The following is a 25,549-nucleotide window of genomic DNA, read 5'->3' as shown; positions in this document are numbered from 1 at the left end:
TTTGAGCACCTATCCTGGCTGCAACAATAGGCTCAAACATAACTGACGATTGTGAGGATGGTACAGGGCCAGATAGTGTTTTGTTCTACTATAGGTAAGTAGCTATGACTTGGAGTCGACTCAGTGGCATCTAACAACAACAACCCTGTGTCAGGTACTGTGCCATGTGCTGCGGGATCCATTGCTGAACCTCAAAGCTTAAACTGCAAAGCAGAGCACTATGAGCCATGGTACCAACCACAGAATCTATGCCATGGGGGAAGCAGGAGGAGCACCTGGATCCCAGATTCATGGCATTGAGGGAGGCTCCTGGCTGTCTGAGCAGAGACCCAAAGAGGGCAGTAGGGAAAGAAGGAGGGGAAAATGCCTTAGAAAAGTCCCAGAAGGGAAAGTACATGATGCATTCAGGCAACGGAACAATAGGAACCATGGAAGTAACAGCAGCAGTAGCTACTTTTGAGTGAAAATTAAATGTTAATCTTAGGCATTATTCTAAATGCTTTCTGTATATTAACTCATTTCATCCTCAGAACAGTAAATGGCAGAGTAGAGATCTGGACCAGGCAGTCTGGCTTCAGGGCCCATGTTCTCACCATTGCTGCAGCTGGAAGTATAAGCCGGTGTGGTTAAAGCACCGGGATGTGAGGGTGAGGAATGGGGAGTGGGATTGTTGGAGGGAGGCAGGAACAATGTCCTAAGATCAGTTTGGGGCAGTGTTTAAAGGACCTTGTGGACATTCAGACTCCTAAGAGGCAGATGGAATACATGCCTGGTCTTCAGGAAAAAAAAAGGTCTGAGCTGGAGAATTGAATTACCACTAAGAACGCAGTTGAAATTGCTGACGATGGCTTCATGAGGAGGAGTGGAGGAGGAGATGTCATCAAGAGGTTGTGGAAAGTAGGGAGGAAGAGAATAACAATAAAAACAGTGGTCGTTTATTGAATCCTTAACCCATGCCAGGCACTACCCATGCAATGAATAAATAACCTAAAGCTTTGTCACTTGAGATTAAGTATATAATATAAAATTTTTTATAATAAAATCTTTGGCTAATACTCGTTTGATAAAGTTTGTTGTCCTAGCAATATAGAGCATCTAACTTCTGTTTTGAAAAGATTATTGATTTGCTTTTATTTTTAAACCTTATGATACTTAGAACATCTTCAAGGAGAAAAGTACTTATTAATAAGCCAACATTTTATTATAATTTCTTTTCCATTCCAGTTTTTAATTAACAGCTTCAGCACTTACCATATCTTCCACAAATTTTATATTATACTTTACTTTGAAATAATGAAATATTATGTTTTATGTACAGACTTTAAAATGAGGGAGCTTTTATATTGATATTAAATACATACTGTAATACTGGAGAAAGTGTTTCCTCAAGAAATGCACATAGCTTGGGTTATCTGTGAAAGCCATATTCGTGATCTTGAGCAAACCACATAGCCATCTTGTCTTCATTTGTAAACTAGAATAATTTCTACTTTCTCTATATCTTGCAAAGCATTAATTTTAATTAGGTTGGATTTACACTCTTGAATCTGAAAATGTCCTTTGGTTGGCTTGTTTTTTTTTTTTGTCACAGGCTCTTGTTAGATAGTCATTCTTAAAAGAAACCAACCAAAACCAAACCTGTTGTCGTCAAGTCGATTTTGACTCATAGCAACCCTATAGGGCAGATTAGAACTTCCCCCATATGGTTTTGTAGGCTGTAATCTGTGCAGGAGCAGATCACCAGGCCTTTTCTCCCACATTGCCACTGGTGGGTTCGAAATGCTGACCGAGCGCTGAACCACTGTGCCACCAAGGGAGGGAGATTTCTCCTGAGGAGGGTCTGTCAGAATTCTAAGGAATTGGGGTGGGGAGAATCTTCTTGGTTGTATACATGGCTCCCACCTCACCAGAGACTCTGATGTGCCTCTCAGCCTAGACAGTCATGTTTTCCCCTCCCGCCACCATTTGTCACTGTTAGCGATAGCTGGGATGGCTGGGGGTGTTAGTCCGTACAGTTAAAGTATGTGACACTTGAATCTTCTCTGGGGCAGAGAAGAGTAGAAGAAAGGCAGGAAGTTGGAAAAAGAACAGTACAGAATAGAAACCAGGAGAAAATGTTATTTTGTTTTTGTTGCTGTTCTGTGAACTTTGTAAATTGATTGATTTGTATAATTTGTATTTGAAAACTAACAGACCTAACAGGATTTTCATCACCATGCCCATAATAACCCACGTATCAGATCTGGGTCTCTGGTTTGATGCCATCTTTTCAGTTTACAGACCTTGCCTTTTTTATCCCATTATTCCTTTTCAGTGGGTAAAGTAACTCTCTGAGGAGACAGTTGCTTAATATTTATTGAGAGTCCAGAATTTATGCACCTCAGCAGTGGCAACTTTGAAAGTCACATGAAATAGAGGACTCCCCTAGGTAGATTACCAAGTGGAAATGTGTACTCTTGATTAATTATTAACTTGGTGTTTATTCTGCTGTTTCAGAGATTTCTTACCATTGAATTCACTCTATTTACCAACCTTTTTCCCCCTGTATTTTTTCCAGAAAGAAAAAAACTGAAGGCACCTATGACTTACCTTACTGGGACCGGGCAGGTAACTGCTGTGTTCTTCTTGTCTCTTTCTATCAGAGGGAAACATCTCCCTGCCCTCCAGGTGGCAGTAGTGAGAGAAAGCCATTCTTAGGTCCATTGGAACTCCCAACACTGTTAGAAAAGTGGCATTCCTGTTCTGTTCTGACCATTTTCACCCTTCTGCAAAACCTCTCCTAGTTAATAAGTGACAAAATGGAAAGTTATTTATTTCTCATTGCACACGTTCTGTTCTTTTTCTTCTGGAAAATGTGTCTGGTTTCACCTGTGTGTCTGTTTCTCTGAAGGAGACCAGCTTTCTGATGTAGGAGAACGCTGTGTAAGAAACAAATGATTGTGGTCCCATTGGCACAGTGTTTGTCACTTTGCCGTGGTTATTTACCAGGTGGAGGGCAGCAGTTTAGGAGTCCGTGAGGTCTGACATCTTTCCATGATGAGCTGTCATCTTCTGAGTTCCTACTCTGTGCACCAGACGGTAGTTTGCTGCAAGTGCACCAGAGCCTCTACAGGTCTCTCCCTTCCCAGCCTCATTTCTGGAACTCGCATTGTGAGCAGAGACGTCTCTGCTGTGACCAGAGTAGGCAAGGGTAGCGGTGGGAGCAGATCATGGGGCTGCTAGTACCCCCAGTGTGGAACTCAGAAAGTATTTTTTGAGAAAAACTTACTAGAAACTACTCCTACATAGACAAGTATATCTGGCTGCACTTTAATAGCAGGATTTGCTTCTGCTTGTCCTTTTGATAGTGATTTCTATCATGTTCTGCTTTGCACTAGATATTTTTCTATCAAAGCAGAAAATAAACTTGAAACAAAGGCTACTTTGTTCCAGGTATTTATTTGTTACAGAAATGACTTAAATGCAACAGGATCTCTCCCTGGATGATGCTGACTATTATCATTTGAGACATAGGTTTTTATTTCATGGCCTTTCTGTTCTTGCAACCCCAATGTAGGGTGGTGGAAAGGAATGAAGCAGTTCCTCCCTGCCAAATCAGTGGAACACGAGGAAACCCTGGTTCACTACAGCAGTAGCGAAGTTAATCACTTGAGCCGCCCAAGAGAGGTCAGCACAGTGCTGCAGACTGATGCTGCAGGTAATCGTGACCATCTCAGGCACAAGGTGGAGGAGGCTGTGCCTGTGGTGAAGTGTGTCGGAGTTTACATTATCTTTATCTTTTTCATATTTAAGAGATGAGCTAATTTCCAAGAGTAGAACTACTTTTTAAAAAGATAACCTTGAGAGAGTCGTTTCTTTGTCTTAGATGTTCTGTCCATAAAATTGGGGTATTCATTTGTGAAAACACTAAGATTTTGATGTTTACCTATTTTTGTTTGTTTTGGTTTTATTTGCGGGGAGTTAGGAGAACAGTAGAGACATACAGTGGATGTTCCTTATAGTATTTATCTTATTATCCTAGTACTTATTTATTTTAAACATTTCCTAATGTTTGAAAAAGAAAAAAAAATCTCTGAAGTAATTTTCCAAGACTAAGATTATTCCAATAATGGAATATTTCTCTTCCAATGAAATACTATCTAAATCTGAAGAACATATACAAGCTCTTTATGCAAAGTTACACAACTGAGGCTTTCTGTCACATACTCCCCGTTGCCGTCGAGTCAATTCGGACTCATAGCAACCCTATAGGACAGAGTAGAACTGCTCCATAGGGTTTCCAAGAAGCGACTGGTGGATTCGAACTGCCGACCTTTTGGTTAGCAGCCGAGTTCTTAACCACTGCGCCACCATGGCTCCTGGCATATACTAGATAACATAATTTTAATTTCTGAAGTTGGTTCTTGCAGTTAGAAAATCTGTAGTGTCTGTGTTGATAGCAACAACAATGCTGTAAGGAAGTATTTGCTTTTGGTGTAAGCCTGCAGCTCCCGCCCTAAATTGTGTGATCTTTGTATTAGTAAGATAACTTTCTGTCGTGTTTTGTGATATCCGTAGAGTATGCACAACCACTTGTGGGAGGAATTGTTGGCACACTTCATCAGAGATCTACCTTTAAACCAGAAGAAGGAAAAGAAGCAGGCTATGCTGACCTGGATCCCTATAACTCACCGGTGCAAGAGGTTTACCATGCCTATGCCGAACCACTCCCTATTACTGGGCCCGAGTATGCAACCCCGATCGTCATGGATATGTCGGGGCACCCTGCGGCCTCAGTTGGTCTGCCCTCAACGTCCACTTTCAAAGCCACAGGGAACCAGCCTCCCCCTTTAGGGGGAACTTACAACACCCTTCTCTCCAGGACGGACAGCTGCTCCTCTGCCAGGGCCCAGTATGACACCCCGAAAGGCGGGAAGCCAGGTCCAGGTGCCCCAGATGAGTTGGTGTACCAGGTGCCGCAGAGCACGCAAGAAGTATCAGGAGCAGGGAGGGAGGGTGAATGTGATGTTTTTAAAGAAATCCTTTGAAGGTGATGCTGCTTTTTACAAAGCATCTTTTTAAAGCACATGGCCTTTTTTTGTATTAGTGGTAGTAATATATAGAATGTATTACGTTATCTGTCACTGAAGTGGTTGAGGAAAATGTGATAACCGAGGTACAGGAAACTACTAATCTTGCCATCTTGCTTTGAAGATATAACTATGGCACAGTTACTGCTTGCCTGTTAAATTCCAAACATCACGTTTGTTACTACTGTAAAACACTATTTTTAATACAGAAAAAGTTTTCTATAATGCACTTCAAAGAAATTAAGAATCACTGAGAGAAAGTATTTATTACCAGTGCTGCAGGTACATTATGAACTCTAGAGATGGCGCTAAGCCTGTCTGGCAATAATGCATGGTACTGTTCTTGAACTATCTAAAGGCTTGAAATTCTGCTCTTTGTGAGAGGTGGGTACTATCATGATATTTTCCTTTTCTATTCCTAGATTGCTTCCTAGATTTATTTTTTTAAAGAATTATAATTTGTGATATCATTGTTTTGTTGGCAGTCATATACAGTTCTCTATTTTTCATTAGGAAGCTTGTTAGCTGGGAGCTTCTGGCTTGTAATGAGCAGGGTGACTGATTTTTTTCACTTCTTGACACTCTTAAGAGCTTTAACACTTCATGGTACATGATCTGGTTTCATCCCTGCTCATTCTGCCTGGGGCACTTGGTGGCCAGAACCATTCTTGTGTTTATAAAATACTTGTTTTGAGTTTTTTCAGTGGCTGACACTTGCTTTTATCAACTTGCTCAACCTCATGAATTCAGATCCTCTAATAGGGGTAGGCAGTTCGAGCCTACCCAGTGGCTTTGAGAGAGGAAGACCTGGTAATCTGCTTCTGTAAAGAATATAGCCTTGGAAACCTTATGAGGCAGTTCTACTCTGTCTTACAGGGTCACTATGAGTCAGAATCAACTCAGTGGCAATGGTCTTGGATAATATCTTAAAGTATACTTCTCAATATGTGAAAACAGGAACAACTTTAATTTAGAAACACTATAAAGGGGATTCCTTCCCACCCACACCACCCCAACTTTATTTGCAATGGGATTTTTCCTAGACGAGTTATGAAAAGTTAAAGTCGGTTAAGTGACTGCTTGTGAACATGACTCATTCATGTTTATCACAATGAAAGGCAAGATCATTCACTCAGAAATAATATAAAAAAATAACAGCCAGAGTTTGTCTTTGGTTTTATATATAAAGTTTTCTTTGAGTCTCAAAGTATTTTTAGAAAACTTTTAATTAGTTGAATAAATAATTTTTAATTTCAGTTTTCTATAGTAAACTATTATAAGAAATATAAATTAAACATGTATTCTTCAGTTGTGCCTGATTCTACCCTACTTCTGTGTGGTGAGAGGCAAGAGGAGCCTTTTATGTCATACTCTTAGGGAACAGATATTACAGCATCCTAGCAAAAGGATCCTATTTTAGTAGTCATGTCTTGTGTTTGATACCTCCTAGCAACTTCTCTGTCACAGTTCATTACTTGCCGCTGAATTAGTTTTAGATAGGGTGAAATAGAAATCATCTGTAATTTATTGTAGTGTTAAAAAAGGAGTCCCCTGGTGGTTCAACAGTTAAGCACTCGGCTGCTATCCGAAAGGTTGGTGGTTTGAACGTAGCCAGTGGCTCTGCGGGAGAAAGACATGGCGTTTTGCTTCCCTAAAGATTACAGCCTAGAAAACCCTATGTGGCAGTTCTACTCTGTCACACAGAGTCACTATGAGTCAAAAATCAACTTGACTGCACCCAGCAACAATGTAGTGTAAAAACGTCTTTAAAAGTCTTGAGACTGGCAAGATGATATAAGTCGACCATATAATAGAAATATATAAATTTGACACCCCCTCTTCCATACTACCTTAGTTTGTCAACATAGTGTTAAAATGTACTTTCCCATCAGATTCTAGTCATTTCTGCTGGCCTGTGCCACCAGATTATGCTATTGTCAAAATTTACGAAATGTGAATAAAGATGAACAGTATTGGTTTTGCTTGATTGCACAGGTATATCAGTATTCTAAAACATTGCCTCCAAAATAGAACTGTTTATTTCTGTGGCCTCCCTGCCCTCCTGCTGTAAGCTTTAGTTGCTTTTTTTTTTTCATTTGCGTTTCCTTTTTCAGACAAACTCTGAGGCACAATTTTATTCATGGAAGAACCAATACGTATTTTGTTTCAAAATACTTGAAACAAAAAGCACAGATGTTGAACTTCTATTAAAACATTCATGAATATGTAAAGCACATGTATTAATACAGGCATCCCTTTTCAGGCTAGAAGAGGGTAAACAGATTATTTTTTTTAATCATCCTCCCTACACAGAGAATATACTTTTCCTCAAATCATATGCCTGTTTAAAGCTTTAAGAGAGAGGTTTTCAGTAACAACTTCATTTTCCCAAAGATGCTGTTTTTGAGTAATCTTGCGCATCTATTGTTTTTTCCTCTGGAACTTTTTTGCTTTCTGATGAGAGGCAAGTGTTTTCTTAACTGATGCATACTTTAAGACTTGATGCACATTGCCCCTGTGCGATCCTTGAACTACCAATGATTTTTATAAAATATCTAGTTTTAACTACTCTGATATATTTTACTTTCTAGGTGACAAGCTGAGCCTGATCCAAAAGGGTTTGTCTGGTTTTGTACTTTTTCTTTTAATTCATTTGTTTTAATCTTAGTTCTTTTTTTTTTTTTAATCTAAATTTATACATCTGTTATATATACAGTTTTGGAGACAATCGAGTAACAACTGAAAATGTGAAAGTAACCATTTTTGACAAAATTCCCTTGAATTTTTATTCTTTGCTTGAAACATTTAAAAGACTTTAAGTCACTGTGGTTTATCAGATTACTTTTTTCCCCTGTTAACACAGTTGTAGAAATAGAATCAGACCATGGCAGCAGCAAGTATGGCCATTATAGGTTTCATAAAATAACACTGACTTTGCTGTTACTTGATCTTATAAACCAGCACAAAGATATTTTGAATTCTGATTTATATTTTATTAAAGGCTGTAAATCTAAAATGATCCTATTGTATGTGCAGGGTCTAGTCCAGTTATTTAAGTTCACATTTCACTATTTGCACTTTGCATTTAACAATGGGTTTATTCACTGATGAAAATGGTTAGAGTAGAGAATTTATACGGGAATTGAAATGATATTATGGAGATGCTTACTCTCCCCCTTTCTTGAGGGGGGAGTAGACTATGAACTCATCTAATATGAATGTGGTCACAATGCTATGGAAAGTGATAATGCTTGCACATCTTTGCCTTGAATGCTCCCCATTGTAACCTGGAGAGCAAGAGGGTTCTAGAAACACCATGTCAGATAAATACAGTTAGAAGAAACACAGCTTATGTGGGGGCATTGAACGCTTTTCAAACCCTCTTAAATCACTGAAGCTCTACCTTATTAGCTCTGCCTTTCAGTTCTGAACTTGAAGTCCCTAAACTGCAAAATCTAAGAGTTGGATGGTTATTAAAAGACTTTTTAGGTCAACTCTGGCACCAGTTCTCATTTAGTCCAACACATGACTAGTATTTCCCTCTTCCTCTTCCTCTTTGTTCTTCTCTTTCTTTCCTTTTTTTTGGGGGGGTCACTGAGAAAGGTGGAAACAAAACGTTTATTGAAACACATATTGGAAATAAAATGGCTGCGTATCAGTGATACTCTCCCAGAATGTACTTTTCTTACCTCGGCATGTACTGTAGTCACTCAGTATTTGTATATGTTGCTAGAATTTAGATTGTATAAATAGAGTTTTAATGTGTTTCATGTGTTTAATTGTATGTATGTCTTGCTCAGATTATTTGGCTTAAATAAAACGACCTTGAGGTTTGTAGCCTTTTCTCATACTATAGAAATGCCAGAGTCTTCAATGTTAACATCAGTCAGAAATTTTATGGCCAATATTACAGTTGCTTACAGCAACATTTGAAAATGCCCCTAAAAGTTTTTGACTTCAAGTTTTCCTGTGGTCAGCAGCATCCTTTCTGAAGCCTGATTTACTTCAGATCAAACTGGACTTCAGCAGCCTAGCTGCAGCCCATGGCTGTGAGTTATGAGGGAACGACCAGTCACACTGAACCTGTGTGGATTCTAGTCTACTGCCTGCCTTTTTACCTCAGAGTAATTATAACAATCAAGTGAAACCATGGTACTGTGCAAAGGTATGCTGGTATTAACAAAACATAGTCCCTGAATGTGAAAAAAAAAAAAAAAAACCTAACCCGTTGCTGTCGAGTCGATTTTGACTCATAGAATGTGTAGGCCTGGTTAAATCAACCACTACTTTTCTCCCCCTTACACTGCTTTCCAGTATTTCATGTATTCCTGTTTCTGACCCTGATCTAATGTTTCACCCTTCACATGCTGTCTTGAGGGAGGCAGGTTGGTTGTCAATACCATCATCGATGTCTCCCAATAATATTTATTATTCAGAATATATTAATTCTTTGGCTCCTACCTCTGCTGATAACTTTTGATGCCATCCTTCTTGTACCCTCTACTGTTCTCTTCCTTTCTCTTATCCCACGTCTCTTCCCAAATATCCTTTGATTGTATTTATTAACTTTTGGGAAGGGAGACTAGCTCACCACATCTGTAGAATTGGCTTGTTTGTATTTCGTAGGATTCCTTTCTGGTAGATCCTAAGACGGCTTCTACTGTAAAGGAAGGTGGCCAGGTAAGCTTTCCATCTGAAGATCAGATTTAATCATAAGAAAAACTGAAACTCGTTTCATGAAAGTACCACTTATATCCAGAAAACAGCCTGACTCTTCTGAAGGGTTTACTTACTTGGCTGTCTTCCTCATCTCTCCTAGTTTACTTCAGTTACTAAACTTTTAAAATTTAATGGCTAAACTAAACCAGACAAAAAAAATAATGCTTAAGGGTTTTCTTCTTCTTGAGCTTAGCTAGCTTAGTTCCACTTACATGTATAAAGTTAAACTTTTATTTCTTTAAAATAATGCAAAGCCACCAGATTTCAGTAATTGACTATTTGGTTGTTTACTGATTGAGAATTTCACGTTTAGCCTATGTCCTACTCAGAATTGTAAAAAATCATCTTCATTCTATCACATTGCTCATGATAACCTTTTGGTTTAATTAATTACAGAAAAGAGGCTTAATTAAACCAGTATGAGCTTAGATTTCCATAGCCGTATACTCCTAATGTAATCAGGGCTGATTTCAGTTTCAAATCAGGTTCCCCAGGTAGAACAAATAAGAACTAAACATTTATCTAAACACAGGCCGGAAGTGGTTCCAGTTTGCTGATCAAGGCACAGCCAAGTGCCAGTTCCCCATGAGACAGGTTTACGATAGCCAGCTGTATCTCTCAAAATGTCAGGTTCTTCTAAGACTTAGTTGCAATAAAGTAAATCCCCATACTTATTATGATGGAAGTTACATCCCTTCAAAAGTCTAACATAAAATAATTATAAAAAGACATTTAAAAATACCTCAGAAAACTAGCTTATTTTAAAAACACAATGCAATCAAAACTTTAATTATTTCCCTGATAACTAAACTTTTCTTGGTTTTCATAAATTAAATATATTCACAGAAATTAAACTGGTGGTTATGAATCACCAGGTAGCAACAAACATACATAATCTTTGACAAGTGTATCCAGCATACTTAAAAATTAACTAAGAATTGCAGTATAAAAATAAAACTAATACTGGTAGCATCATCTTGTAAGTCTGCAGGGTCATTCTTGAGTCAAACTGATTACATAATTCTTGTCTATAATGTCCTTCAAAAAGAGCTGCTCTGCAGTCACATTGTGATACGCATTCTGAAGAAGAAAAAAATAAACAAAATTAACCATCTTCCCCAATCTAAAAATATTGACAATTGCAGCAACAGAATATGCTGGATCTAAAAAGTTTATGAAGAAAACACTAGGATGTTAAGTAACAAGTGGCATGGACTTAAAATTTTTGTTACCTTTCTAATTTCTTTTTCTCTGCTCATTCTTAGGCCAGAGCTTTCCCTAAGCCCCCTTTTGCCACTTAAGCTACCACGTACGTGAGGCTCACCCCTCACACCATCCTCACATCACATCTCTTCAATCATGGATGAATCTAGACACCAAAATTGTGAGTCAGAGTGGACTGATCACTTGTAAAAGCAGTACCTGGAGCTCTTATATTAGGAAAAAAAAATTGTCTTGGAGATAAGAAACTACTATAAAGCATGATGTGGTTTAAGATGTTCTTTTAAAAAACCATTCTGTCATTTCAGTGGTTCCTAATTTTCCTCAGGCACTTAGTTTTTTCTTTAACATCCTGCTCAGCCCAGGGTTGTTTTAATGTTGTTTACATGACTTGTAAAATACCACAAGTGCTACCAGAGAGGTTAGGGCTGAGGAGAAATAAGCCCAATCTGGAGTCTGTCCAGAAGGAGCCCTGGTGGTGCAGTGGTTATGCATTCGGCTGCCAAGCAAAAGACTGGCAGTTGGAAATCACCAGCCGCTCTGCAGGAGAAAAGGCCTGGTGATCTGCTCCCATAAAAATCACAGCCTAGGAAACCCTATGGGGCAGTTCTGTGACCTCCTATAGGGTCACAGTGGGTTGGAACTGACTTGATGGCATGCAACAAGAAGAGTCTGTCCCAGGCACCTTCGTTTTGAACTACTCAAGGGTTTGTGATTTTTTTTTTTTTTTTTTTGCAGGGAGGGTGGTGGGGGTTCTCCTAGGGTTCAGAGGCCCACAAATTGGGACTTGCTACTGTAGTAAAAGGACCCTTAGACTTGATTCCTAGTCCAGCACTTAGTAGCTCTGTAACCCCCATAAAGCCATCAATCTCTCAAAATCTCAGTTTCCTCAGTAAATGAAAAGGCAAGAAGAGAGAATATAAGCTTTCCAATAATAAAGATCAAAGGTTACCCCAAAGTATATATATTACCTGTATGTATATTACCTTATTCATCAAAGACATGGTGGCATTCCCATAATAGTGCAAAGGACTGCTGAGGTCAGAAAAATTGTATTTAAAACCAGCTATGTGAACTTCATGACATATATGAAATGCCAATGTGATGGCAATAATTCCTGTCGTTGGGTGTTTGGGTTTCTGAGAAGAAAAAAGAAAATTTTAACAAACTGAAAAAAATTCCAGACAAGCTACTTGTGTCTAATGCATATTTGAGTGGAATCATCATATTTAATTAATTAATTAATTGCCCTAAGGCTCAAGCCCAAAATGTAGTACACATATATGCCCTCAACTCTGAGAAGAATTTTATGAAGTGTGACTGAAATATTAGAAAATTTTTCAAGTACAATTTAGCTGTTGAATTAGCCCTGTGGAGTTGCTGGGTGGGATAAACATTTAAGCACTTGTCTGCTAACCAAAAGGTTGGAGGTTCGAGTCCACCCAGAGGTGCCTCGGAAGAAAGGCTTGGCAGTCTGCTTCCAAAATCCTGCCATTGAAAACCATATGGAGCACCATTCTATCCTATGGTATCACCATAAGCCGAAGTCAACTCGACAGCAACTGGTACTAGTTATTAGCCCTGTGGACAACTGTCAAATGAAAGAACACTGGGAGGCTCAAGGAAAAGGATGCTTGCTAGCTTAAAAAAACATGCTGAGTCAGGCTTCCTTGTGGAAAAAGCAAAGCCTAGGAATTTTGAACACATGTATGAAACTTAAAGACAGCTTAATTCACGAATGGACAGAATCCTGGTAAAAGGCTTCATAAAAATTAACAGCCTTAAAATAGCTCTATCGTGCTGATGATAATCTTGGGAATTTACAGTAGCTCCAGGGAAAGCGTAATCAGGCAACTTCAAACACAGTGTAATAGTAAGTACCTGACTCGAAAATGGATATTGTAGACATACAGCAGTGCCCAATCTCAGCGGGGTCATTAGCAGTTAAAAAAAAACCAAACACACTCTATATACACGCCTGAAAACCATTGTCGTAGATGTTTGACAGGAGGGTCCTGGCACTGAAAAGTTTTCCCTCCGGGATGGCTTTCAAAGGGAAAGACAAAATTTATCTTAAACATTTTATAATAGCAATTCAAGGAAATTTCCTTTCCATTAAATGTATCTTACGAATCCCATGAAAATCACATACGGTTATTAGGAAAATAAAATGTACTCCGGGAGGGCAAACTTGTCTGAAAGGATAACAGCACTTAGCATAAGCTCTTCTTTATCCTATGAACCACCGTGACTACCACAAGCCTTTACCATCTGCCAGAGAAGGAAGTTAATGGTTCGGCTGAAGACCTAGGATTCATTCAATACCACTGATTCCATCACCTTTTCCCGGTCCTTACCCCTCTTCGTGTCCACTACTTCCTTACTTCACACCCTAGATTTCTCGATTCATCATTACAATCTTTCCCTTACACAGGCCTTCAACCTTCTTCTTCACCCATCACCCACAGCATCAGTACCTACCTGGCAGAATCTTAATTAACCCTGCTTGAACCCAATTCTCTAGTTACTATGTACGTATAACCAACCAGCAGAATATGGCAAGAGAAAAACAACATGCTGCGTGGTTACACTTTAAATGTATGACTGTAAGTCTCAAACAGGGATTCAGTATGTCCAGCAATCCAGTTACATTCCCCCACTGAATATCCATTCCCTCTCCCAAGATTACTATTTTATCCTTTTCTATCCCCCAACAACCCTAGCCTCCTTCCTACTTTGACAAATTAACGCTTATTTTTGTAAGCAAACAGACAAGAGCAACATCATCTTCCCAACTCCAAATCTACCCTCTTGCCTGCATCCTTCCCCATATTTTCAGCGTTCACTCCTTGCAGTGGGTGAGATGTCCCTGTTCCTACCTACAGCCAACACTTTCATTACTGTACTTTTACCCCATCTCTCAACAACTTTGCTTCTACAATTACCCACTTTCTCCCCCTTATCATCAATATTTTCTCCTATTGAATCATTCCCTTTAGCATGCACACATCATCTAAAAAAAAAAAAAAAAAACTTCCTTGCTTCTTTGATTTCTATGTTATCTTCCTACTATTGCTCCATTTCTCTGCTTCCTTTAACAGCAAAACTCCATTAAAGATTTGTCTCTGCTTGCTTATGTCCCTCATTCTCTTTAACCCAATTCAGTCAGCTTTCTTCCTCTTTCCTTTCCTCATAAATTATCACTAATATGGCCTCCATGTTTCCCAGATCAGGGTTTATTTGTGTTCAACCTCTGGACAGCATACAACATGGCTGACCTGTCTCCTGAAATACAGCAGTGTCCTCACTTGGCTTCTGGGATACCATGTTCTACTGACTTTAGTTACAACCAGTCCTAGTATCCTCTCTAAGCATGATCAGTGTCTTTCTATGCAGGGAGTTAAAGATATTACCCCAAACAAAAGCAAGGGAAAAATCTGTTCAGACTTAGGGAAAAAAAACATCAGAAGCTGAGAAGTTATAAACTGTACATTCAAAAGCTGTTCTTCCTCCTCAAGATTACTAAGAAATGGGATTTTGATTTAAAATATCTATGGTTCTTTTATCTACATTTGTATGCATCACTGCATTATTTACAGACGTGAAGATGGATACAAACCTAGATGTCTATAGAGGAATAGTTCATTAAACAGGGAAAAAGCAAACACCAAACAAAAGTGTGTGTGCATGTGTTTGTAAACAGAACAGACTGGGAGGACATCAAAGGCAGGAAAGCTTGGGAGACAGATGTGGGTTATAGAGGGAGAAGAGAAGGAGGATTTCCTTTTTTTTTAAACATTCCTTTTTAAGTTGTATGATTTTAAGCCTGTAATACTTTCTAATTTCTTCATCACAATTTTCATCATGCTGAAGAAAAGGTACATGGTGTGTGTTTATTTCTTTGGATTTTCTCTGCATTACAGAGGGGGAAAACCTCTTTTCAGCTGTGAGATCATGTCACACAGTTACTCAAGTTCCAAATGAAAACCTCTCTGCCACTATGGGTCTAGAGTGTATTGTTTTCCAGAGAGTATACATACACAGGAGTACAAGGGTCAAAGTCAAGGGGATTTCTTTTAACTAAATAATATGGAGTCTCAAGAACTCTCAATATTGCTGTAACTACCATTTCCTGAGAAATTAGTGCAAACTACTCTATAACCCCAGAAATCTGTGTCCTTCCTCCCCTTCCCTCTGGCTGTCCTCTGATGTTTTTGTTACACAGAGCGCTTCTCAGACTGTTCTTTTACGCTTGAAGAGCCATGCACTTGTTCTGAAGCCAGTCCTGCTACTTGGAGCACAAGTCTGCCCAGCAACCCACTCCTGGCTACAGAACATGCTAGGCATCGTTATAGGAGATGAGCTACAGGGGGCATGCAGGAAAGGCCTCCCAAGGGCTCCCCAAGGACAGAAAAAAGCTGTCCACTTGAGGTTCTTTGCCTTGCAACCTGTAAAACAATGATAATATCCCCAGAAAACTAACTTCACTAACTCAGATGTGGCCCTCAGAAGCCACTTCAGGTGTGGTGTTTTTCATACAGTTCAGAGTCCCACACGTACCTGATTTTTGGGGAACACTCTTGGGAAATGAAGCAGTTCGTAAGCTGCTGTTCTGGTAATGAAAGGATCTAATATCCTGATTTGATAAGGTTTATAGATCAGGTCTGAGGCTGGTTTCTTCCAAAAACCGTGACTGTTCTGAAATAAAGTAACAATACAGAAAATAGTACATTGTGGTTTGTTTGTTTTTTCCAGGGGAAAAAAAACTGAAGGTACTCTGAAGGCAAGATCAATTTTGCCAACTTACTATTTTGCCACCCGTCAACAATTCCCATAGCCATTTTAAATCAAGTGGCTTAAAAGTAGTGAGAATCGCCGTAGTATTAGGATCATTGTGAACAGGATCTGAAAAAACAGATTCTGGATAAAAAAGTCGGAAGGTTGTCCTTCTCCCAACTTCCTCTTCATGTCCTAAAACAGGACCATTATTCATTCTGTGGGTAGTAAAACACAAGAAATGTAGACCAAGTGCAGTATGAACCATTTCTAGCACAATTCTCAGAGGTTTAGAATGGGACAGTCCAGTATTAGCCATCTATCCTGTGCTCAAAGCCACAAAACAATTGGGAAATCTTTCTCAAATGATAGCCAGCAAGACCATTCCATTTCATGAAACAGCTGCTCGATCAAAGGTAGAAACAGTCATTTGTATTAGAAAGTCAATTGTGGAGCCAGTGATAGATAATTCAGTCTTATCTCCAGGAAAACTGAAGACTAAATAAATGGAAACACAGAACCACAGAATACTAGAGTTAAAGCGAACCTGACAAAATCTCTTGGATTTACAAATAAGGGTCCTGAGGTCCAGAGATAGACGATTACTTGCCAAAGGTCACACAGTCATATAACACATGGATGTGTGTCTGTGTGACTGGCAAGAAGAATCACCTTTGAGGTGATTTGAAGACACATAAAAATGGTTGCATTCTAAAATAAAGTAACAATATAAAATTGTTGTTAGTCCCGAGCACAAGTAAATGAAAGTCTATTGCTAAAGTGAACTAAAGGACCACAAAGAATCTACTGTTGGGCTTTTATGTGCGCAACGCCAAAGTTAGACTTACACTATTTATACACACACCAAGAAGGCTTGCTATAAAAATGGAGTTCTTTGTTTCCAAAACAGTGTCCCCTAGGAGGATAAATACTGTTTTATCTTTGCCACTGACTCTGTGTAACTTAAGACAGTCTTAATAATATTTGAAATGACTTTCAGAATGTTATGCCAGGGGTGTTTTCCCACAAGGGCTTGCTGTGGTTCTAAGTGATCAGATTTTAGGCAATTCTGGGTAGAGAAATTTGTGATTGCTTCAAAATTGTTTTGTGGATAAATTATCACAGCTCCTTCAAAATGGATAATAAACAGAAAATTCTGTGTTCCTGGCAAATGGCCTTGTTCTGCAGAGAACCTAGGCAGCCTGGAACCCAGCAAGACCTCTCCCTAGTAAGTCTGGGAAACTGCCAGGTGATCCTAATGCATTGCCCCCGTGTGCTAGCTTTCCTACACTTCAAAAAACTATCCATACCACCCCCAACACATGCACTTACCCTGGATAATGACCTTGCCTCAAACTTGCATTGAGAAAACAAATGGAAACATCCGTATTTTCCCACCACATCTACAGAACTCTTTTCTAGCAGTGCCTACAATCTTCACTTTTCTTTCTGTTACAGAAGATCGACCATACTTGTGCTCTGGACCTCACCCCAACCCCCCCCATACCATACCAGTCTCTACTCATTTCCTATCTTCACTAAACGAAACAAAACAAAACAATCTTCCCTTGTTCCATCTCCAGCTACCATCTCATTTCTCAATCCCTTCACAGCAAAATCTCTCGAGAAACCTCTACCAGTTTCTCCACTTCCTCACCTGTCATGCTCTCCTCCACTTGCTCCACTTGGCCTTCTCCCTACATCATGCCTCCCAGCCTACTTTTGTCAAGAGTGTCAGTGTGTTTCAGGCTGCCAATCCAGTAGTGACTTCTCTGACCTTACCTTAAATGACTTCTCAGCAACACTGGACATAGTTATCCCTTCCTCGGTCCTGGAACACTTTGCGCTCTTGGTTTCTGTGATCACCTCCCTATCTTCTTCATCCCTTACTGATGGATCCTCTCCATCTCTTACACCTCTTTGCTCAACTTCTGAGAGTTGAAAGCTCCCAGGCTCAGTTCTGGGCCCTCTTCTCTCTTGGAGTCTTTCCATAGGAAATCTTATCTAGTTCTATGGTTTTAATAGACTGTATAGACTGTTGGCCATCAAGCTTTTACCCATTTATCCAGCTGCCTGCTTGGCGTATCTACTACAAGTCTAATAAGCATCCCAAACTTAAGATGTTCATACAGAATTTATGATTCTCCTCTAAACCTAGTCCAGCCCAGTCTTCCTCAGCTTAATAAATAGAGCCACCCTCCTGCCAATCCCTTAGGCTAAAATCCTAGGCAGAGGCATCCTGGTTTTGTTATTTCCCACACTTCTCACATCTAATACATCAATAAATACTGTTAACTATCCTTCTGCTATCTCCAGTCTGTCCACTTATCTCCTCCTCTGCCATGACAAACCTGTTCAAGCCACTGTCATCTCCCACCAGAATACGACAACCTAACTGGCCTCCCCATGTCCACTTTTGTCCCTCATATTCCATTCTCCACCCCTAAGCCAGAATACTTTAAAGATATAAACCAGATCTCATTGCTCTCTTGCTTCATGTTGTACCTGAGATGAAACCCAAGCTTCTAATGTGGCTTACAAAGAACTGCACAGCCTGCTCCTTGCCTGCCTCTTAAGCTTCAGATTGCCCCACTCTCCCAGCCTGCTGCCCTCCTGCCTCACTGGTTTCCTTGCTGCTCCTCTCAAAACCAAGGATCACATCCTCCTTAGGAAGTGCAGTAAACATTCCCTCTGCCTGGATCGTTCTTGCTAATCTTCAGAGTATGGTCACTTAGGTCCAGCTTAAATGCCTCCTCAAGGTGGTCATCCATTCTAAAGTGGCCACTCAATCTATAGCATATCATTTTTCTAATTGTATGGCATTTCTTACTACATTTTCTTATTTATCACTTTTCTTCTGTATTAGAATGAAGCTCCACAGAGAGCAAGAACATTGTTCTTACTCACTATGCCTTGTATCTCCTGTGCCTAGAACTTTGCCTGGCATATTAAGGGTACTTAAAATATTTGCTGAATGAACGACGTGAAATCTACTGTAGCCAGCAACTGAGAGAAAAGGTTGTGTAATTAAGTACGTTAGCAAATCAAACAACTCTCCTCCTTTTAAAAACACAACTGTACTATAGTAGGAAATCATGTTCTTTTGAAACAATTCTAGGAATTATTTAGGTTAGGAAATAAGAAATACATACCTTATTATTACATCATAGGAGTCGATTATTTCCCCTAATGTCTTATTCTTTAAAACACCTCCATTACCAACCACCACACACCTTTTACATGGCACGCTGTTGGACAAATAAACAAGTGAGAGATTGAGTCATCTTTTACAAAACTGGGTCATTACAAGAACTTCATTCTTTCAGGAACCCAATGCCAAATTTCATTTGATGACCACGTAGAAAAAGAACTAATTGTGATTTATAGGTCTAGGTATGTATCAGAAAGATACAAGATTCAAGAAATATCATTCCATAGTATGAGTATATCATCATTGTCAGTGGCTGTTAACTCTTAAATGCCCATGCATGTTCTCTCATTTGATTTTCATAGTCACCCATTGAAATAAGCCTGTATTACCCCCACTTTACATTTTACAAATGACAAGAGAGGTTCAGAGAACTGTTAGGTAACATTGCAAAGTCATTACTCCAAAAAGAGGTGGAATTACAATTTGGATCCAGACCTTTGGACTACAAAAACACCTTTCCACAGAAGATTCTGTATGCTTATATTGATACAAGTGTGTTTTACATTATGTATGTATACATTTTTCACCAGTGTCATCCATTCCCCTGAGATTCTGCCTCTGGGTCTCGGTTACATTCTGTAAATGTGGACCCGGATGGTTGGAATCTGGTGGGGGAAGTACCCTGCGCATGCTCACTTCAAGTCCACAAATGTACTGGTCCTTGAAGCTTAACCAATACAAACAAAAATTTCACTCTGTGTTTCTAGCAAAAGAGCATTAAAGGAGGACATGAAAGTGGATTCCCTGTAGCTGGCTGTGATCAGCCTAGAACCACGTGCACAGTCACCTCTTAGCAAACACTGCCCTGAACCAAACATGGTCTCTCAGCTCTTACCCACTGGGCCAGGCCTAAAGAAGTAAGAAAATGGATGGTGTCCTTCCACTCTAGGAGACAAACCTTCAGAAAGGAAGGCAGTCTAAGCTGTCCCACCAGGGCTATCCTTACATGGAAAGTCTAAAGAAAAAGCTGTTTTATCTAAGAACCAAGAAAGCAGCAGACAGGTGAGCTAAGACCTTAAGACTCTTAGGAAATTCTGTTGTTGTTAGTTGCTGTCGAGTTGATTCCAACTCATGGCAACCCCATGTGTGCAGAGTAGAACTGCTCCATGGGGGTTTCAAGACTGTGACCTTTAAAAAGCAGATCCCCAGGCCTGTTTTCCGAGCCGCCTCTGGGTGGGCTTGAACTGCCAACCTTTTAGCTAGTAGTCAAGCACTTAACCGTTTGCATCACCCAGGGACTCCCTTAGGAAATCAATGAGCAGCATAATTATGCAAATGTTGTAGAAGAGTTAAACAGAGAGATTGCAGAACCACTGAAAAAAGCCAAGTATTGGATCTATCAGGTTAAGAAGAAACAATGTATACATTCCTATACTCATAAGTTTACCTTTTTTAAACACTTTGTCTTTTAAAAAACATTTTTTAATTGGGGGTTCTTAGCTCTCAGATATTAAAAAGGCATGCCTAAATCCAGGCCAAATTTGTTACAAGAACAAAAAGTGCCAGAGTTGCATGGGTGGCAGGGACTGGAGGGAGAGCATGGCCAATACATGCTCCTTGAGGATGTCCTCCCAAACCTCACATCATGGACATGTCACCATGTGTTCTACAATAGTTTTGTTGCTCTCCTGAAGTCTGTTTTTTGTTCTGTTTCATTTTTAACTAAGAAACTAACATATCTTTAGATGTTTTTTATGCAAGTCTGACTTCAATCTCAATTCCAAGCAGCCAACTTTATCAAAGGTTCTTTGCTCTAGGGCCAGGAAGCATAATCGAGATGTGAGCGTTGGTGAACACTCAAAACCCCCTAAGTCCTTCCTGTTCCTCTCAGGGTATATATATTACCATTACCCTCACCAGATCCAGCCCATGAATGCTCTACAACAGGAGCAATACCCACATGCATAGCTTGCCTTACCTTTCCATAACCTTGGGGTCAAGTTAATGAAAATCAGAGGCTAAACCTCCATCTCCTCACCCAGAATGTTAAGCAAGCCTGGGCACTGGGGAGAGGGTAGCTAGAAACAGACAGGGCTGAAATTACAGCTCTGTTCTTGCAAGATAAACTCAATGGGGGTGGAGGAGGAATATCTATAATTATGGTACCTGTTGATAACTGCTTTAAGCACACCTAGTCTAACCTCTCCTCAAATGAAGGCTGGAAGCCGCTCCCATGTCTAGGGAAGGGATGGTCTTGCCATGAGCCTAGGTGCCCCAGGGGCCACAGCATCCATCCTGGCTCAGGATCCCCAGCCTGACACCATGTTCTCTGACTCCAAGGACACCAAACATGCAGGGGCAGGGCCATGAGGACAGGCCACCATGTCCCCAAGGTTCTCATCCTGGAATCTCAGTGAAGTACCTCTGATCTACAAACCTAATCTCTGAAGCTGACCTCAGAAAGAGGAAACTCAGCTCAGTCCCAGACACAGCCAGTTCCATAATCACTGCTCAGCAATGAACCGACAAGTTAATATTCATGGAATTTCCCCTGTTATCTATATCAGGCTGGATTGCAGTTGATCATCAAGTCCTAGATCACGGCGTCATGGTAAGAATAGCTACCATATGTCATACACATATGTCATATCAGTGGTCCGTATTCAGGCTCAAGAGTAGTTCTAGGAACACCTCCAAAAGAGTTTCTAGTATCGTATATGCTCCTCAGAAAAATGTGTGGACCTTTGCAATATACGTTACTAGGAAAAAAAGTAAATTTTCATTGATAAGATTTCCTTCCAATGGCATTGACAAGCTTTTCCTACTGAGCCTTTCAGCCAAGAGTAAAGGGGGGAGTTGGAGGCTCCAGGTAGATCTCTTCTACAGTATCCTCAAGGATTACCTACAAAGAGAAAGGGTCATTCCTTGAGCCCAGCTTCTCCAACCTCCTTCTGTGGTGACTCCTGTTTATGGTTCCAGCAGGTTCAAGTACATTGAAAAAAATGGAAATAAATCATATAGACATTACCTCAATCAAAAAATGCCAATTCCAGTCTCTACTCATATGGAGCAAAAGCAAATGAGGGAAATTAAAGGCTCAAAGAAGAAACCAGTCCACAGGACTAATAGCCCACATGAATAGCCATGGCCTCTTCTAACCTGAGACCAGAAGAACTAGATGGTGCCTGGCTACCAATACTGACGGTTCTGACCAAGGACACAATAGAAGGTCCAGGACAGAATTGGAGAAAAATGTGAAACAAATTTCAAATTCCTGAAAAAGGCCAGGCCTACTGGGCCAACAGAGACTACAGGAAGCCCCTAGACTAGCTCCCTAAGATACTGTGATGGTTAAGGTTAGCTAGGCCATGATTCTCAGTGGTTTGGTAGATATTATATAATTATCCTCCATTATGTGATCTGATGTGAGCAGCCAATCAGTTGAAAGGGGAGTTTCCTTGGGGGTGTGGCCTGCATCCAATATATATGGATATTCTGGCAAAGCTCCCTCACTCTCAGTCCTGCATCTGACTTGTCATCCTCTGACCTCCAGTTCTTGGGACGTGAACTAGCAGCCTGCTGCCTGGCCTGCAGACTTTGGAATTCACCAGCTACCACAACCCTGTGAGCCAGCAGCCTTCTGCTAGACCTGTCAATTTTGGGTTCATCAGCCCCTGTAAACCACGTGAGTCTGGAGAAGCCTCCAGCCTGACACCTGACATACAGATTTGGGACTTGCCAGCCTCCACAACGGCGTGAGCCATTTCCTTGAAGTAAATCTCTCTATTTTATATACACTTCACTGGTTTTACTACACTAAGGAACCCAGCCTAAGACAGATACCCTTTGAACTTGGAACTGAAGCTATTTTTGGAGGTCACCTTTCAGTCAAATTACAGATCAGCTTATAAAATAAACAATATCACCCATGAGTAATGTGCTCCCTTCAGGGCCAGATTAAGGCATGTGAGAGCCCTAAACACTAATAATCTGTGGTGTCCCCTCCTCTGCTTATTCACACATTTGAACAGGATATGTGATTATATATATGTCATAAAAGAAAATTTAGTGATCAGAAAACAAATATTGCAGCAAATTATTATATTTCATTTTTAGATAGGGCTTTCATCTCTGTTATAATTAAAAACATTTCTTTCTATTCTTTGCTCTTACAAATTTTTCAGTGATTTCATCACAATTAAGCTGCCAAACAATATCTACTTCCATACCTAATAAGGATAATGAATCAAGTCTTTCTTGAATCACTGTTGTACACTGAGGGTTTTTGAGTCTTTTTGGGGACAAAAACGAGTGTTCTGTTGTGCAATTTGTGATTATTAAAGTTAGAAATATGCATAAAGCAATTTCAACATTGGGAAATGAGCATTGTATTTTGTTTTCTATTATGGAATCATACATGCCTACATGGGTAAAATTTGTCTTTGTTTAATCTGTAAACTCCGTTCTCAGGTAAAGAATGAAATTGTCACACTTCCCCAGAAAGGTCTGTATTTAAGTGATCGGGATACGCCTGCACTAATTTCTTGGATGCCTTCGTGCATTCTTCATCAAGTATATCCACATTGTTTAAGAAGAAAAATCTATTTGAAAGAACTTCATACACTTTCACCCTTCTTTTCATGCAAGATTGAAGTGTGTCAACTATGGTGTATTATGTGGTCACACAACATTGTGTCTGTGGCACTCTATACTTCTGGAGCACTTCCACCATTTGTTTCTTTCTAATGCTTCTGTGATGGTGAACTGCTTGATGATCAGTGTTCGGCAGTATTTGTTTTGTTGTATTTTCAAAAATTTCAAAATCTCTTAAATTATTAATTTATTAATAATAAATTATTGATGATTGATAGAGATCTGTGCATGTCTTTACATTTATTTCTGAATCTTGGAGAGCTTGACTCAGCTGATGAAAATGCTGTAATATATTATTCCACATAACCAACATAAACACATACTCTAGTGTTTGCATTTTGTTGGTGATGTTTTCAGCTTCTCTTTCGATACCTCCTTTTTGTGTCTGGTCTTCAGCAATATTTTCTAAGGCATCTAGAATCTGAGCGTACAGTTTCAGGATTGCACTCCTTGCTATAGCATGTGTTTCCCAATGTTTATTAGAAAGACATTTTAATACTTGATCATTGCCTAAGTATGTTTTAAGAACTGCCCGTTGGTAAGGAAAGGCAGCAAAAAATGTATAGAGTAACTGAACACTAGGAAAAAAATCAACTGCTTCCGGACAACTACCTACTGTGCTACATCCTACAAGATTAAGTGGATGTGCAGCATGTGGTATGAAAACTGCATATTCATTATGTTCTAAAATTTTCTATTCCATGACTTTATATGCCCGGACATATTGGCAGCATCGTTGTAGGACTGGCCTCTGCACTTAAAAAAATCAATTTTGCAAACTTCACATAAAAAGTGAAGGTCTTGATCTGCAATTTCTTCACCAGTATGACTTTTTAAGCTAGTAGATGTGATGAATCTCTTGGCAGGTTTTCCATCTGTTGCAGGTACGTATCTTAAAACAACACTTAGCTGATCCATACAAAAAAGAGCAGGAATGGAATCTACAGACAAACTGAAATATTGAGCTATACTTATTTCACTGAAAATAGATGAATGAACTTTATCACTTATTAAGTTTATTAATTTTCACACGTTGTTTTAGACATATATGATGTGTTGGCCTTGCCTGTGTTACCATATTTTGAGATGTGACCTGCTATAAATGGATCAAACTGAACAACAAGTTCAAGTAAACAAAAAAAAAATTTTCATTTTGTGGAGACCCAAACACTTCATTTCTTCCTTAAAAAGATAATCCATGTTCAGCAACAACACATTGCAAAACGGCTTTCCAATACTGACGATCTTCATTAATTTGTGTTGCCAGTTCATGAGTTAAGCCAAAACCATGTCTTTGGTGTAAATATGACAACATACAATCTCTGTGAGTTGAACTGTTTTCATGGTAACCCATCATATTTGAGTTGTGTTAATTGCTAAATCCGTCCGTAGCAAATCGAGAATTAAATGATTTAGGACTGAATAGTTTGCAACCAAAACAATATACAGAGTAGACTGATGGAGAATACAGTAGAGACTCCCTCTTATGATTTTCACAATTAGCTTTGCACCATAAAAACATAATTCTAGCTACAGAATCTTGTTTACCATCCAGAAATTTTCGACATGAATTTCAAATTATCCACTGTGATGTTGATAATCACTTGGCCCTCTTTCAATCCAATAATTTACATCATTAGAAGAAAAATTATTCCGCAACGCAGGATCTGTATTTCTGTTATTTATGGGGTCTACAGATGTGACAACTTCAGATTCTAAAATAGTTTCACTTTCTACACCATTATTAATTTTTTTACTACACCAAAGAAGGATGCAGAATTTGGAAAGAATTCTTATATTTGTATTGCTATTAGTAATTTCAGCACTAGCAGTACTAGTACAACAAATGATTTGCACCCATTAAACTCGAATATTCAATGGGAGAAGTCTCTTCTGATTCATTATGTTTTAAGAAGGAAGTTAATTTTTGGAATTGTCTGTATGGATTCAAAATCCTTTT

At 39.4% G+C, this 25,549-nt stretch overlaps 2 protein-coding genes across 3 annotated transcripts in view; one reads left to right on the top strand and one right to left on the bottom strand.

Moving 5' to 3' along the window:
* The window catches only part of DCBLD2 (discoidin, CUB and LCCL domain containing 2), a 109,369-nt gene extending 102,267 nt beyond the window's left edge, over positions 1–7,102 (top strand). The window contains exons 11-13 of the mRNA XM_023725338.1: positions 2,558–2,607; positions 3,557–3,697; positions 4,558–7,102. Coding sequence (XP_023581106.1) covers positions 2,558–2,607; positions 3,557–3,697; positions 4,558–5,027 — 661 coding nt within the window. The 3' untranslated portion in view covers positions 5,028–7,102. The remainder of the gene's footprint in view (positions 1–2,557; positions 2,608–3,556; positions 3,698–4,557) is intronic.
* Positions 7,103–7,740: 638 nt separating this feature from the next.
* Positions 7,741–25,549, bottom strand: part of ST3GAL6 (ST3 beta-galactoside alpha-2,3-sialyltransferase 6) — a 58,229-nt gene continuing 40,420 nt past the window's right edge. For both annotated transcript variants that reach the window (XM_023725341.1, XM_023725342.1), the window contains 5 exons: positions 18,938–19,033; positions 15,817–16,003; positions 15,570–15,707; positions 11,996–12,148; positions 7,741–10,868 (listed from right to left, as the gene is read on the bottom strand). In XM_023725341.1, the coding sequence (XP_023581109.1) occupies positions 10,782–10,868; positions 11,996–12,148; positions 15,570–15,707; positions 15,817–16,003; positions 18,938–19,033 (661 nt within the window). In that variant the 3' untranslated portion in view covers positions 7,741–10,781. The remainder of the gene's footprint in view (positions 10,869–11,995; positions 12,149–15,569; positions 15,708–15,816; positions 16,004–18,937; positions 19,034–25,549) is intronic.

The sequence above is a fragment of the Trichechus manatus genome, unplaced genomic scaffold (assembly GCF_000243295.1).
Source record: "Trichechus manatus latirostris isolate Lorelei unplaced genomic scaffold, TriManLat1.0 scaffold00299, whole genome shotgun sequence".
Classification (NCBI taxonomy): Eukaryota; Metazoa; Chordata; class Mammalia; order Sirenia; family Trichechidae; genus Trichechus; species Trichechus manatus.
Note: the sequence above shows the minus strand (reverse complement) of the source record. Positions and strands in the feature narration are given on the sequence as shown.